General features: G+C 45.5%; 1 protein-coding gene across 9 annotated transcripts in view; it reads left to right on the top strand.

The window, feature by feature from the left end:
- LOC119220893 (myocardin-related transcription factor A-like) overlaps positions 1–13,168 on the top strand; it is a 28,291-nt gene extending 15,123 nt beyond the window's left edge. For 3 of the 9 annotated variants that reach the window (XM_037477202.2, XM_062565877.1, XM_062565876.1), the window contains exons 4-20: positions 1,230–1,285; positions 1,643–1,718; positions 1,812–1,973; positions 3,832–3,998; positions 4,181–4,273; positions 4,753–4,815; positions 4,904–5,091; positions 5,232–5,418; positions 5,748–6,021; positions 6,166–6,314; positions 6,825–7,850; positions 7,990–8,208; positions 8,429–8,527; positions 9,261–9,389; positions 9,517–9,600; positions 9,861–9,909; positions 10,249–13,168. In XM_037477202.2, coding sequence (XP_037333099.2) covers positions 1,230–1,285; positions 1,643–1,718; positions 1,812–1,973; positions 3,832–3,998; positions 4,181–4,273; positions 4,753–4,815; positions 4,904–5,091; positions 5,232–5,418; positions 5,748–6,021; positions 6,166–6,314; positions 6,825–7,850; positions 7,990–8,208; positions 8,429–8,527; positions 9,261–9,389; positions 9,517–9,600; positions 9,861–9,909; positions 10,249–10,808 — 3,581 coding nt within the window. In that variant the 3' untranslated portion in view covers positions 10,809–13,168. Of the gene's footprint in view, positions 1–1,229; positions 1,286–1,642; positions 1,974–3,831; positions 3,999–4,180; positions 4,274–4,752; positions 4,816–4,903; positions 5,092–5,231; positions 5,419–5,747; positions 6,022–6,165; positions 6,315–6,824; positions 7,851–7,989; positions 8,209–8,428; positions 8,528–9,260; positions 9,390–9,516; positions 9,601–9,860; positions 9,910–10,248 lie in introns of all 9 variants that reach the window. The other 6 variants (XM_037477198.2, XM_062565875.1, XM_037477199.2 and 3 more) reach the window with 4 other exon arrangements.
- The last annotated feature ends 2,112 nt before the right edge of the window (positions 13,169–15,280 follow it).

Below are 15,280 nucleotides of genomic sequence, written 5' to 3'. Positions count from 1 at the left end.
GCAAAAGTAAGGGGACAGCAACACATTCTCTGTTGTTAGATGCAGCACGTTGGAGTCAAATCAACTAACTTGGCTTGTAGCAAATACCCCACTGTTTGTTTGGCAATTAAAACGCTTTGTTGATTTGTTGACTTATTTGAGATAACAACCAGGCCAGCCCAGTTGTCGTAGGGAACCCTGACACACCCCTGACAAGGCTGCACATCGCACGCTGCCAAGCCACCGTGGATGTGGACGCCCCCAATACCCTCGCACTTCATCGGTTGGCTGGAATTACAGCGTTGCAGACACTTTGAAACACTCCCCACGCCGCTTCCTACTCCTGCCGCCTCCCTCGCGAACAGACACGCGATTTTGAGTCGCCAAGTTTTGAGGATATGAAAAATAACGTCAACAACAATCACTTAACTCTTAAAAAAAGTTTTAGTTTTTAGTGTTTATAGGCAAGAGACAGTATGTGCATGCAGCTAGGTTCATTCTGGGTTACATGTCCAAACAAAGGTTCACACCAACAACCCCAATATCGTCCTTATTCAACATTATCACCTCCATTTACCAGGAATAACTTTACATTTACAACCAAACAGATGGTGGTCAAGTTGTGTATATTGCCATTTAATAACCAGCTTGCATGTATATTGTTACATGCTAAATAACATTGTTTAACAGTTCGAGGTTTAGAAGCGAAATCAAAAAGCCTGTACTGTTATGCTGCATTTGAGTCTGCATTTGGGTGTCATCCCCACCCTTTAGGCTTTCAGTCACTAATCCCTGGGTTTTTGCATAATCACAGTCCTGCAGCAAGTCATTTGGGAATGCTGAACAGATTCCATGAGTTTCAGTGCTTTGAAGAGGCGCGTTGAAGCGGGATCCTGAGGGTCTGTCCCTTTACAGCTTTCCGTTCACCTGTTAGTGCGACCACTTCCCAGGCTTTTGTGCATTTTGTCATGCAATATGAATATGTGAATCTGTACAGCAACAGCAGCCATTCACTAGGCTGGCATGGCACTCACAATGTGAGATCGAAAACCAACGTTAAAGCAAAATCCCTCACCATCAGTAACCTGTTCGAGCTGAACTGAAGAAGCAGAGAGCCATTAGTCCCTCCATTTCCTTCAATGTACACACTGCCATGCTAATGTCTCTCTACCCCCCCCCCCCCCCCTCCAACCCCCCATCTCCCTTTCCTCTCTGCTTTCGCTGTGATCTCACTCGCTCTATTCTTCAAGCGCTGAAAAGTTCCGCTGCCTTCCACGAACAGAGACGCAGCTTGGAGCGAGCTCGGGTGAGTGTGGCATCCTCCGGTTGATCAGTGGACTCCACCGGGAGCCGTCTGACGTCGTTACAGCAAAGTGCCAGGGCTGCTTGGCATTATTAGTGTGCATATTTATAAATGTGTATGTGCTTGAATTTATGTACATATACATGTTTATATATATGTGTACACATAGTGTACATACAGTATATACAGTTGCATATATAGATAGCAAGTTTTGCATGTTTGAAAAGAGGAAATCTGGGTTTGAACTTAAAACATGAAATATTGGTGAGAGAATGAGCCAGGGGAAAATTATAATTAGGCAGCAGAAATCCAAAAGTTAATGGTTGTCAAAATAGATGACTCTGTATATATTTCTTTCAGACTGAGGACTATCTCAAGAGGAAGATCAGGGCTCGACCAAAGCGATCAGAACTGATCAGGATGCACATCCTGGAGGGTAAGCACCACGTTCATTCTCCTGTCCATCTTATACCTTTAAAAAGGCTCCCAACAAACAATGCACCTTTGTCCTGTCGCTGCGTACTTCCAGAGACGTCAGCAGAGCCCTCTCTTCAGGCCAAGCAGCTGCAGCTGAAGAGAGCTCGCATTGCCGATGATTTGAACGATAAGATCTCCCACAGGCCGGGCCCGATGGAGCTGATACACAAAAACATCCTACCTGTTCACTCGAGCATGAAGCGGGTCATCATAGGTGAGCCGGGTCAGGTGTCTAATGCCTTGTATTTATCATTTGGTTACTTTAGGACGGGAGGCTGGTTTTAGACTGGTGGTTTATCGAGGCAGACATTTCCGGACATGTTCGTAAACGTTATGGGCCTTGATATCATTGTGGGTTTACATTTCTTCTGCCCCCTAGAGGCCATGAAATACTCAACACTTCTTTTGGAAAAATATGCCCTGCATGTGTGTGGATGAGGGAGGTGGAATATAAATGTGAAAGTGTAATACATCACCACACCCACACACACACACACACACAGTTGCCTTGTGATACACACTTGAAACAAATACACATTCCCATCTGATATGTCGACAACCAGACCTGAGTCGCCATGCTTCAAACCGTCACAGATGTTAAACCAGGATAAGGTAAATGATGATTGCCATGGCGCCCCTGCTTGACAGACAGGCAAGGAAGACTCTCCCCGCTCTGCTGTCAGTCTGTAAGTGGCCACATTGCCGGTTCATAATAACTCATTCTCTTTTAATAGGAAGATTGCAAACTAATTGAAGAGTTAGGACGCTATGTGATGAATGCATGTGATTCTAATCAGATGCAATTGGGCAAAGTGAGAGACGTAATGACCCCAAATTCGCTCTTTACCATAGGAACAGGCAAAAATAAAAGAAGCACAGGAGCCGTACACTTTTATCGTATATCTTCTGTCCAGTAGCGTCAAACATTACAAAGATGAGATCAGAGTCAGTGGGTTCTGCTGCTTGATTGATGAAGGAAAGAGGAAAGGAAAGAACCCTGAGATTCAATAACGCCCGGTGTCGGGGATTATCCATCGCTGTCACAGCCGCACAATAAACTGAATTGCCTTACCGGCAGTTTTGTGGGGGCACGGGGAACAAAAGAGTTACACAGGGTTAACATGCGGGGATACAAACATACAAGACACACACACACACACACTGCAGCAGTAAGAAAGTCATCACATTATTGGATCACAGGTGTTAAATCAGCCCCATGTAGTCTTTTCATTATCACCTGCTGACTTTAGATTAATGACCAGCGGTGTATTTCATATCGCTGTCTGCTGGATCCCATAAGAGCTCTTGTAATTAAATAGAACTCATACACCAGAAAAAGGAAAATCCTGGTCCTGGTGATGTACACGTATTTATACACTGGTTATTTTTTCCCCTCCCATATATAGGAATATTCTCTTTCACTTCTTTTGTGAAAGAGAATCTGATTAGAAGCACAGACAGTTGGCAAAAACGGGAGGAACCTTTACACAGTTAATGTATTCATAGCATGAATTGCGCAACCGATCCTTTCAAAATTCTCAGCATACCGCCATTCACTCTGAGAGATGCCATCTTTCACATAAAAGCCACTATGATTGAAGTGGCCAGGTTTACTTGGCAGCAGTGGAGGTCAACTTAAATGGAAACTATCAAGGACAGAAGAAGCCAGTGAAGATATCATCTAAAAACTGTCATTTATGGGTGTGAAGTGCAGGCAGCACCAGCATTTAGGTTTCTCTTTGGCAAGCCATCACATAAATGCTCTGGTTGTCAGTTCTGGAGCAGACTGAGAAGAAACCTTTAGTGTATTTTCCGTCCCATTTTATAGGCCTCGACTCGCCCAATCAGTGATGTGTTTGCTGATGCTTGTACAGGGCTGGTGATACTTAAAGGATGCTAGCAGCGAGCCAGCTCAGTGGAACAGTGGAGTCAGTGTGAATTGTAGGGAGGAATCCACTCGCTCCACACTTGTAATTTATAGGTAATAAAACCTGGCTGCCGAACCAGGAAGAGGTGTAGATTCAGTCAGAGGGAAAAAAACCCTACCTGTTCCTCCCTCTTCTCCCTCTCAGAGACTCGGTTTCCAAAGGCGTCAGGTGATACCTCATCGTGTGATGAGGACAGCAATTACAGTTTGTCTCCTGAAGGGCCGGGGTACCTGGACTCTCCTCTGGGCCTGCTGCCTTTGCCGTCTCCACCAGAGACGCCGGCTTGCAGCAGCACCCCATCTCCCACACAGGTTGGGTTCCTCCAGTCACTTACATGTTGCGTGTCACGGATGCAAGATAGTGATACGCAGAATGATAGCATGAAGCTTCACTGGGAATTGAGATATTTACATGCTTTATTGGTCGAAGGCCTTGGGTCGCCATCAGGAAGCAGTTTAGCTCATTTCAAGTATGTCTCCATCTCATCAATCAGGTGTCTCCTCCTGCTCTGCCTCTCGCACCAATCTCGTTCAAGTTGAGCGGTGGGACTGCAGCGTCATCCGCCCAGAGGACTTCACAGATAAAGGTAGGACACGTCCACAATGCCAGTGAAACAAAAAATGGGCAAAAAGGGGAGCTTTTTAAAGCCTGTGTGTATACAAGGTTTGATGCTCTGATGATCTGGTTTAAAGCTGCTCCTGTCAATATTTTATATTAATAGTGAATCAATTAAGACACTTATTCTAACTATACCCCGTCTCTATAGTTCAGCACTACTGACCGTGTCTTTCAGCTAATTTTGGGAGGTTTCAGGAGACAACCAAAAACTATTTAATCTCACTTTATGCATCCTACTTAACACCAAATAGTAGACAGACACATTTATTTACAAGCTGGTGGAGATATGGGAGTATTTAGCAGCTAGAGAGCCAAGATATTTCCCTCAGAAGTTGTTAGAGAAAAAATCAGAACTACAAGGAGAATGCATACCCGACATTACATGGATTGATGTTGAATAGAAGTTTACTATAGTCATTTACAACCACTTCACTTTTTCATTCTCAGCCTAAAACAAGCTCTGACCGCTCTGCACAAAGACTCAAGAAACCTAAGGACAACAAGCCAAAGGTGAGTTCAAAGCTGTGAGGAAACAAATGAGTCGTTGGAGCAGCAACAAATGGCCTGTTTCTTATACTGTTTATGTGTTGCGTCCTAGATTAAAAAGCTAAAGTACCATCAGTACATCCCCCCTGACCAGAAGGGAGATATAGAACCTCCTCCCCATCTGGACTCCTCTTATGCCAAGATCCTCCATCAGCAGCAGCTCTTCCTGCAGCTCCAGATCCTCAGTCAGCAGCAGCAGCAGCACTACAACTACCACACCATCCTGCCTGCTCCCCCCAAGTAAGTTTGTGTGTGTGTGCATGTGGATGGTCAAGCAATTGTAGATTACAGTAACACCTGGGGTGGGTTGGGGGCGGGTTGTGGGGGGGGGGGGGGTGCTGGTATCTTGTGTAAAGACCCTCCCTGGCTCCCTCCCACAGAGCTCAGACCGATCAGCAGCCATCTTCTTCTTCCTCCTTCAACTCCACGACTTCCTCCTCTCCTCCTCGACCTGTCGCTGCCTCTTCCAAAGTCCCCTCTAACCACGGCGGGCACATCTGTCAGAGTTCTGCTGCTCTACGTGGGACTAAACCAGTGTCTCTACCGCCAAACCTGGAGGAAATGAAGGTCAGCTGCACAGCAACATACAAATCCAAAAGAAAAATGTCAGTTGATGATTCATATTTTAAGTGTCAAGTATAAAGCAGCAGCTTTCAGACAGCTGTCTGCAAGCTGTGAGTCAATAGATTAACTGGTGTTGACATATGTAACATGAACATTCGTCCTAGATAGGTGCCTTGCCAAATCAGCGCTGACAAAGAAAGGGGAAGTGATGGATTAGGCTGCCTTATTGTTTTCTCTTTTTTATTTTTCTGTAGATCTTTATCCTCCTCTCTTTGCTTTTCCTCGCTCTTGTCCGTCGGTCTTAATTTCTCTGTTAATCCCTCCCCTGTCAGGTCGCGGAGCTGAAATCTGAGCTGAAGCTGCGCAGCTTGCCAGTCTCCGGCACCAAAAACGACCTCATCGAGAGGCTGAGGACCTACCAGGAGCTAATCGGGGGCAGCGACAGTACCTCCTCTCCAGCAGCAGGGGGTACCACAGAGCCAGGGGCCGAGGGAGCAGGACGATCCTCCAGAAACACTGCTGAAACCACTAACAACACTCCACAACCACAGCAACAGTTCCAGTGCCTTCAGACATCGTCTCAGACCGGTTCGTCAAAAAGAAAATGTAGCTATACTTCTTCAATCATCTCTCATCCTTATGTATTCAATAGTTTAAATATAAAGGAGACGCGGAAAGTGATGTCGATGACTAGATGGCTCTGTACCTTCTGCCCGATGTCACATCTTACGCTCTGGATTACGGATGCAGGTGGCAGTGCAGCCACTCCTCGGCAGCTCACGATGACCTGTGGTGGCACCACGTCCCCCCCGACCGCCTCAATCACACACCCTGAATGCTCGCCGGGCGTCACAAGCCCGGAAAATACCAGCTTTAACGGCGACCCCTTGGAGGAAATGGTCAGAGTATTTTGTTGTTGTCGCGGTCGAAGGGTGGTGGGGGCGGTTAGCTGTTAGACCGGTGCAGCCATCCCGGCTATGTAACCAAATCTCAGATAACTACACGCAAAGGGAGAGTGACTTCATTCTCTGCCTCAGGTAGACGTTACTATGTGGTCTAGTGGTTTTACACTTCTATATTAAAGCTCTGATACACCACACAAATAGTGATTTGATGTCCCAGTAAGTATTTGAATAGAAATAATTTTAACATAATGTTGTCTCAAAACAAAAAACTCTTTGGTTTATGTCAAATTCCTTCAAAACAAATGACATTCCTGTCAGCATCAGCTGTACTTTGTGTTCGCTGCTAATGCTAATCTAGGGGGTTGAATATGCTGAGCGTTTTACTGGCTCAACTACAGTGTGTTAACATTCTCAGATGTTTGCCAGCGTGCAAACATCGGCATGACGCTCACACGTTTAGGTTGGTGGAGTTGACCTGTTTTTATTCCCTCTCTTTTCATCTAGATGAGTTCACAACTCAGCCGGGCGAGCCTTCAGCCACGTTCAGCTGCTCGGCTCACCGCCAGCATTAAGGAAGAGTCGAATGGTGCCGACCAGGCGCCATGTCAATTCTCTTCCAAGCAGGCCTCTCGGGAGCACCACTGCCTGGTCTCATCAACAGCCGTCACTATGACAACCACAGCTCCGGTGGGGCCCGTGGACAAGGACAGAATGCTGCAAGAGAAAGACAAGCGGATAGAGGAATTGACCAGGATGCTGAGGCAGAAACAGAGGCTGGTGGAGGTGCTGCGGATGCAGCTGGATCATGGGAAGCGAGGAGGAACAGAGCCGCTGGTTCTTGTGAGAGTTAAACACGAGCCTCCTGACAGACCCGACGTGCCTCAGTCCTTTGGCCCACAACCAATCTCCAGTCCGCCATCGTCCGCTCCATGCGAGATGGATGCCATCAAGGTTGCTGTCAAACAGGAAGCCGTCGAGGCAGAGGAAGACGCGCGTGAGACATCGGCGCAATTACCAGAAATTTATGGATTACCGCGGCCTTTGACACAAACTCCGGAGGGGCTCGAGCGGGCTCAGCTCCAAATCCAGCCAGAGCAGACGAGCGCACAGACAAAGCAACAACACGTCCGCCTGCAGCAAACCTCTCTGCAGCTGGCCCAGCAGCAGGCCATACAGCAACTTTTACTACAGCAGCAACGCAGCTTTCCGAACGGGCAGAAGGTCAACAACCAGAAGCCCATTCACATGCAGGAAAACCTGCAAAAGCTTACTCAGCAGAGGAAGAAGAAGTCTCACAAACAGCATCTCAAACAACTACAGCTGCAGCAGCAGCAGCAGCAGCAGCCTCTGCCCCTCCACCAGCAGTCAAAGCAGCACAACCAGCTGAAGCAACAGATTCTCCTGAAGCAGCAGAGGTCGCTTTTACAGCAGCAGCAGACTAAACAACTGCAAGAAATCCAGGTCCAGACAAAGATCCAGCTGAAGCAACAACAAGTGCTTATGCAGCAGAAACAGCAGGCGCAGCAGCAGGTCAGGAGGGGGTTTCATAATCACACTTTGACTGGTGATCTCTTGATCTTGTCAGATTTTAGAATACATACACTATTTGTAACGCCAATAAAAAATATGAAGTAAAAGTGTCGTGACATCACAGATTATTTTTCAAAAGGTTCTCGTGGTTTTTGGACAGGTGACCCAAGCGTCTTTTAACCAGCAGTCAGGCTCGGGACCTTCTTTCCCACTGGACCTCGTCAAGGACAACTCCACCCCGACTTTGGTCACCGACAGCAACGGCAACCACTTCCTGGTTGCACTGACCAGTCACATCACCGACAACCAACGGACTGATGCACCTGGGAACAAAGCAACCAATCATATCGCACTGCAGGTCTTTTGCCTCAGATTTTCTCACAATCTGTCTGCATGAAGTTAGAACAGTATTATCACAGGTTAACCAATTCCCAAATAAGAACAAAACAAAACCTAAGATTAATCTTATAATGGATCAAAGGCACATTTGGGGGATGTTTGATGATGATGATGTACTATTTTTATTATATTAACAAGCAATTATATGAAGACTAACCACTGTTTCTCTTTTCCAATAGCAACTACGGCCTATTCCAGCCAGGCTCCATGACCACATCCCTTTTAATCAAACCAAGCACAGTACGCACAAGGGACTTTTAACACAACAAGAGGCAACGGTGAGCTTTAAAGAAACTCATTGATGATTCTGAAGTAGCTGAAGAGGCATTTTACCACAGGAAAGCATGCGAAAGATGTGAATTATATGTATATCATGGATTGGGTTGTCAGATTTTCACTACACTAATATTGCCGCCAAAAATAATGAATCATAACACGATTGCGATTTCTGGCGAGCAGGCTATTAAAAGATTCTGCCACCACTAATGGTCACTGACCAGCAGGTGTGAATCCTTATGACATCTCTTTTACACATTTCATCATAATCATAATGCAACCCAGAGCACAACAACATGTTAACCCATTCACAAAGAGAGAGAGAGACACTCAGAAGCATTAATGAGACGCTGTCGGCATTCTCTGATGAGCATGTCTTGACGCCAGTCTGATGCTGATTATTATTCCCGGGCTAATTAATCCAACAACATCGTCTGCTACTACGATCTGTGTTGTAGGACCTATGCAACAAAAAGTCCAACCCATCTCGGCTAATTGAGATGTCCTGAATCTGTAGGCGAGTGCAGGTGTGCTGGAAAATGTCAACATTTGATGGCACACACTGCTGTTGTCAGCAGTCTTCTCTTATATTTGAAGCCTTTTCCCCACTCTCTTAATAGAGATTATGGATGATTCAATTTGGCAGCTGCACGGGTTAGTGAAAGTACTGCAGCCTCTGCATCCTGCTTCCCTGTGCGGAGGACTTATCTTTCCACTCTTTGTGATGACTTGAAGCGACAGAACGGGGGACTTCCGGGGTCTCAGCCTCAGCGGGACGTTGCTCTATGTTTATCAGCCCCTCCCAGTCTGCGGCCTTTCTTTGAGGACCAGGACGCCGCCCCCTCTTCACCATCCTCTCCAACTGTAGGTGATCTTTGGATGGGGACTCGTATCATCTTGTAAAACGTGCCTGATCACTTTGAATGTGCAAGAATCTAATCCCCCAACCCCCCCCCTTATATGGCCTCCTCTTTACATCCCTCTCCTCCAGGATCTGTGTCCCAGTCTAGATGACTTGTTTAGTCCTCTGTCTGCAGCTTCCAGCGAGACGGCTGCCTCTTCGCCCGATGACAAGGTATGACACACTGATGGTGTCATCGGGCAAAAAATGAATGAAATGTTATTAATCTAAAACATGTGATTTGAACACCTCGGGGCTGTTTATCAGGTTTCGCTAACCTAGTTTGAACTACGTAAGCTGTGCTGCTGTGCATTTCGGGCCTAATGTGTCGCATCGCATCATTTCACGTGCTCTAGTCACATAGTAATGTGGGGTTTGAACTTTCCACACAGTTTTGAAGGGTAATGTGTTGTCCCCTCTGTGTGTTACCCCAGGATACAGAGCAGGAAGAGGATTTTATTGACATCATTTTGCAGACCGGAGGTAAGATCCAAAAACAATGTCTGATCCGTTTTTTATAATGACCTTTTTTTTACTCAGCAGTTTGAACTGGGAGCGAGTGCCTTAATATTTAGTCTGTATGCCTTGGTGCTGTTATCGTGTTGTCTGTACATCCGTCGGGTTTACTATCGCGATTGGGACATCTGATAATAAATCTACGGCAGTTCTGTCCACAACTGTCAAGTTCTTCTGCTTATAATAAGAACTTCACGCAAATTTTTCTTGATGGATGATGATGGACGACGATGATGATTGGTAACTGCATCTTAACTGGACTGTGGAGGTGGTGACTCTGGTCTAATTCTGTGTCTTTCCCTTCAGAAATGTCAACACCTTTCAACCCAACACCGGCCCCTTCTCACGACCGTCCAAATCCACCATCCTCTTCCTCTTCTCCTCACCCCTCCCCATCCCAGCTGACGCTATTCCCCCCAATTCCATCTCTTTGTGACACCCCACAGTCGGCCTCCTCGCTGGAGTCGGATCTCCAGACTCTGGCTGACACCGTAACTGAGAAACAACACCTCAGTAGGGCTGAGAGTGGACGCCTGGAGGACTTTCTTGAGAGCACCACCGGTAAACCTCTTTCGGGGGCAGAGCCTGGAGGCTTGTTGACTTTGATCGATGACCTCCACAGTCAAATGCTGTGCACCCCCAGCATCCTGGACCATGTCTTGTCCCCCATGGATACCTTTGACCTCGCAACGGTGGGGGAGCATGGGCTGGACGGTATGGACTGGTTGGACCTCACCATGGGAGGAGAGAGGGAAGAGGAAACCTCCATGCTGGCCCCACTGGGCCCACAAACACCCGCAAGTGTCTTTTCCACAGACTTCCTGGACGGCTCCGACCTGCCGATACACTGGGACTCCTGCCTATAAGCCGATAACTTACTCACACAGTGACACGTGCAAAAAGGAACATGTAACGTATTGCTGAGGCTCCAGTAGCTGGTCACAGCACTATTTCTGTGTCTTCTCACACGCTGCTGTAGTGAATCTTCAAGCACTTAAATTATTTATGTAGTTTACACACTGGTGTACCGATGTGTGCGCAGACACTTGTTAGGCAGGTCCTATAACTGTTCCATTTGTGTAAACACATTAGCGGGACTGCTGTGCATTTCGGACCAGACTAATGATGAGACACATTTAACTGAGCCGTGAACCCGTCGCTCAGAAATAAATGAATCTCATTATTCTTAACACCATGACATCGTGAATGCATCAATTGGACCTTTATTTAATTAGGAGAAAAAAAATCCTTTGTTGCCTATTGTGGTAATGATAATCAAGAGTTTACCACTAGAGGCAATAAATGACCAAAGTTCTGAAGAAAGACAATAATTATCAGCATGACAGTTTCTAGGATTTCTTAGAAAAGCTTCACTTTGGTGCTATATTTTCAAACGATATGATTCTGGATCTCATGTTTTTTGATTCAAGCATTGTTAAAGTTGCCATGTCCAAGGTTGTGCAGGTTACTGCATTTAATGCGTTACTACAATTTGCTTCCTATTTATTATCATTGACCCACACGTTACACACATACAGCAGGCCTCAGTGGCTGCTCTGAAACCATTCATTCATTCGTTGATTGACAACAGCGATTGTTGAATCCCACACGAGGCACTTGTCGGTAAAAAGGATGGTGTTTCTGAAACATTTTAGTTTTTCTACAGTCGACTGTGCCAGGCTCTCCCCTGGTTCTGGTCCTTCCTCCAGCGGGCCAAGCGATTTGGCCCGGGGCTCAGGCACTCAGAGGAAGCGGCTAGTGAGCTCCAGGCCCTGCTGCCGCAATCGAACCCCGTAGTTCCTCATACCCGCCCCGCAGTGGAACTTCCTGCCAAGGCCGATATACAGGTCACAAGGTGAAAAACACTCACAACCCCCAACTTGTCATTGGCTGATCCCATCTGGATCGGCAGGGAGCGGCAGAGCATCGGGGCAAACTCCGAGGTGGAGCAGCTGCGCGGCGTTCCTCGCCCCACGGCGAGGCGCGCTGTTGCGTGACCAGACGCAACAGAATGCAATCCCATTGGCTGCGTTGTGGACCAAGCTGGCGCTGCAGCAAGAGAGCCTGGCAAATTTCAAAGGTTCCAATAACGCTTACCTCAAGACAGCCAATCAAGTTGCATTAAGGGCTACTCCAACCACAAAATGCTAAAACAAGGCTATTGACTATTGCTGTCTATTAAGGTAAAGAAACTATTTTTTTTCAGCCCATTATTTTTGGAAGAGAAAGAGTAACGTTACGTCACGTTTGTGTGCAAGCAGTGTGTAGAGTGACAGCTTTTTGTGGTAACTTTGGACACTGCCAATGTGTTTCCTTTCTTTCAATTTGCACTTGTTTTTGTTTTTTTTGCATGTTTACACACACATTATTAAAGGAAAGGATAATTCCTAGAGTTTAATACATTTTCCACGAAGGCCTTCTTCATAACGATTAAGTTATTAAGTGGTTCCTCTCCATGATTACATGTGACAATCCTGTACTGTATCAGTAATGTTGCCAATATTGGCCTATTTACGTCCTTTTTCTCATTGAGATATTAGAATGCTCTAATATACAAGTTTAGACACTTAAATTGTTTTGAGATGCATTCATTTTGTCTTTATAATATTCTGTTGCTTTCTGAGGAACACTCTGTTAATACAGCGTTGTGTTTACTGTGACAAATTTTGACAAAATGTCTGTATTGTGAATCCTAAACCTTGGGGAAGTACTGCAAATGGAACACAAGTTCATTTTGGATTCACTACATCTTTTGAATTAATCATATCACCCTTTTTTTATTCACCAGATAGAAACTACCCCATGCTTTTATTGATTGTCTTTACAATCAAGCTGGTTAAAGAATAGTTCTGTCCTTATACGAAACTCAGGTAACTCATTTTTTCGTTGATGTGATCCGTCCCCCTGCTCAAACCCGCCATTCATAATGCGCTTTGAAACTGTGAAAATCCGCCTAATAAATTCTTAGGCTATTGTGCAACAAGACTCTTATCAGTAATGTAGTACAAATGAAACCTAAACTGATGTATTCTTAAGATTTATAGAATATTCAAAATGTTAAGTGCAGTATCCAGTGTCTGCTAAATACTGCAAACCTGGTTATTTTCTAGATATTATTATGTGTAATCTCTTATGGGGGATTGTAAGTGCCTTGCATGATGCAGCAAATCCAACTCCGTCCAACTTATGTGATCTTTCAAATAAGAATAAAGTCTATTTACAGCTGTATCTCTTTCCGTGAAAATTACTCTGACCTTTTGGGCAAATTGTTTGAGCTTTTTCTTTACTTTTAAAGGAGGGGCTGATTTGTGAATACAAAAAAATTAAGTCTAGTGTAATAACATTATTCAATAATAAGCAGTACAAAATAATTGAGGAGAAAGCCGGTGGAGGGAAGCAGGGGGGTAATGTCACCCCCCCTCCCGTCTCCATCTTGCAGAGAGAGCGCTGGGGAGAACGGGGTTGCTTATTGAAGCATGTTTGTCTTGTCTGCCTGACTCATTGATCCTTTATCTGACTGAGGAATGTGCAAGTTAGCATTTCCACATTCCAATAGTGACACACACACACTCACACATCGCTGCAGGATTTGGGTGGACGTGTGATAGAGGTGGAGGATTGGCTGATAACAAAACTCTAGCTCTAGCTGTTCACGCAATCATGCACAACCACATACAATAATAACATGCTGTGTATTGAAAGCTCCAAAATATTTTGATTTTGGGTGGAGAGCAGACATATTGTTGGCTATTTTTCATCTCTAATGTTCCCTCTTTTCTGCAACTTCCCTTTTTCCATTCTTCAGGCTTCCCTTTCCAGCAGATGCAAGCACTGAAGTGAAGTGAATCCAAAAAAATCTGAAAAACAAACTGCTGACTCCTCTCCTGCAGACGTTCGTAAGAATCTTTTACTTTAATTCTGAAATGAAAATAATTGCAAACTTTAGATCTGTTAAGGCCCGTCTACGCATTTTATTATGAGAGGATTCCCATGAGCCAGAAGCAAAGGGCTCCACAGAAGTCCACGCAAGCACAAATTCATCACACACACACATAGGCCCTATAATGTTGGACTAAGCTTAGAGGAAGTTTGGCCTTGGGCAGCATGAAGTAACTGCAGATGCTTTGATGCGTCTCAGAACAGCAGTCGGGGGTCTGCTTATGATGTGGAAGTTTGTTACTGTTTGCAAACACACACAAAGAAACACATGCATGAACCAGCATAACAACGGTTAATCGCGCTGCTTTTCAACACCAAATGCAGTCTTGCTCCTCAAAATCAAAGATTGCATCAATAAACACAGTTTATAGTTAGGAAAAGCCACTGCCATAGTTTAAAAGAGGACAACCTGACCTAGAAATGTGCTTGAGGGCTGGGACGTATCATGTACAGTTTTGGAGGATTTGCTTAAAGGAAGCTCTTGTTTTTCATGTCTTGTCTGAACCACTGAGAAAAACAACCGAGTCCACGTGAAATCTACATTTTCCATGTTCGGTGATGACTAAGCCAACCAAACTACTGATGTGAAAGCCCCCGCGGTCTCGAGCCCGAAATGATGTGAAACTGAACGTGTGGCTGCTCTTGTTCTAGATTGGATGTGACAGTCCCTTAAAAGCTCAGGTTATTCCAGACCAAACGTCACCACAGCTCCACGGCGCATTAGGAGGCGACGTTCATTTGCTAATGGCAAACGAGGTGAAGAATTCTCTGCCTACGGAAGCAGCCTCCTTTCACACAGTACGTCACGTGTTCTTGGAACGATTCTCAAGGTCAAAGCAGTCTCACTGCAGACGGCAGATAATCTGCAGAGCTCCAATGGGAACCTGCTGCGATGACATGTCCATCCCGACACACGGAGACGCACAGCGGAGAGGCAGCTCTGGCTGCGTGGCAGACGGAGAGGCTGACAGCGGCTGTCGGATACACATGTGAATAAATAAAACATGGCTGAAAGCTCAAAGACACACACACACACACACACACACACACAGACAGACAAACTACAAGGATCATGTGTACTCTGGGATTTATTGCTTTAGTTGTTCTAAGAGTCTGATTTACAAAATGAAATTGCAGTGGTTTTGCAACAACATCAGGGTTATGCTCCTCATTCCCCTTATGGGGCCGTATGTTCCCTGAAGGAGAGCTCATTCATTGGATTTATCCATTCCTTATTATTGAATGGGGCTGTTCTCCGCACATTGGCCACCTCAGAATCACCTCTTGTTCTCCTGAGCCATATCTATACAATCATAAAATACTGAATGGAACACCTGTGTTGGGTCGATAAAGGACATGCATGAATAACTGCACGTGTAAAAATAAAACTGCCATTAAT

This window comes from Pungitius pungitius, chromosome 12, assembly GCF_949316345.1.
Source record: "Pungitius pungitius chromosome 12, fPunPun2.1, whole genome shotgun sequence".
NCBI classification, from domain to species: domain Eukaryota; kingdom Metazoa; phylum Chordata; class Actinopteri; order Perciformes; family Gasterosteidae; genus Pungitius; species Pungitius pungitius.
This window is presented reverse-complemented; position numbering and strand designations above follow the sequence as displayed.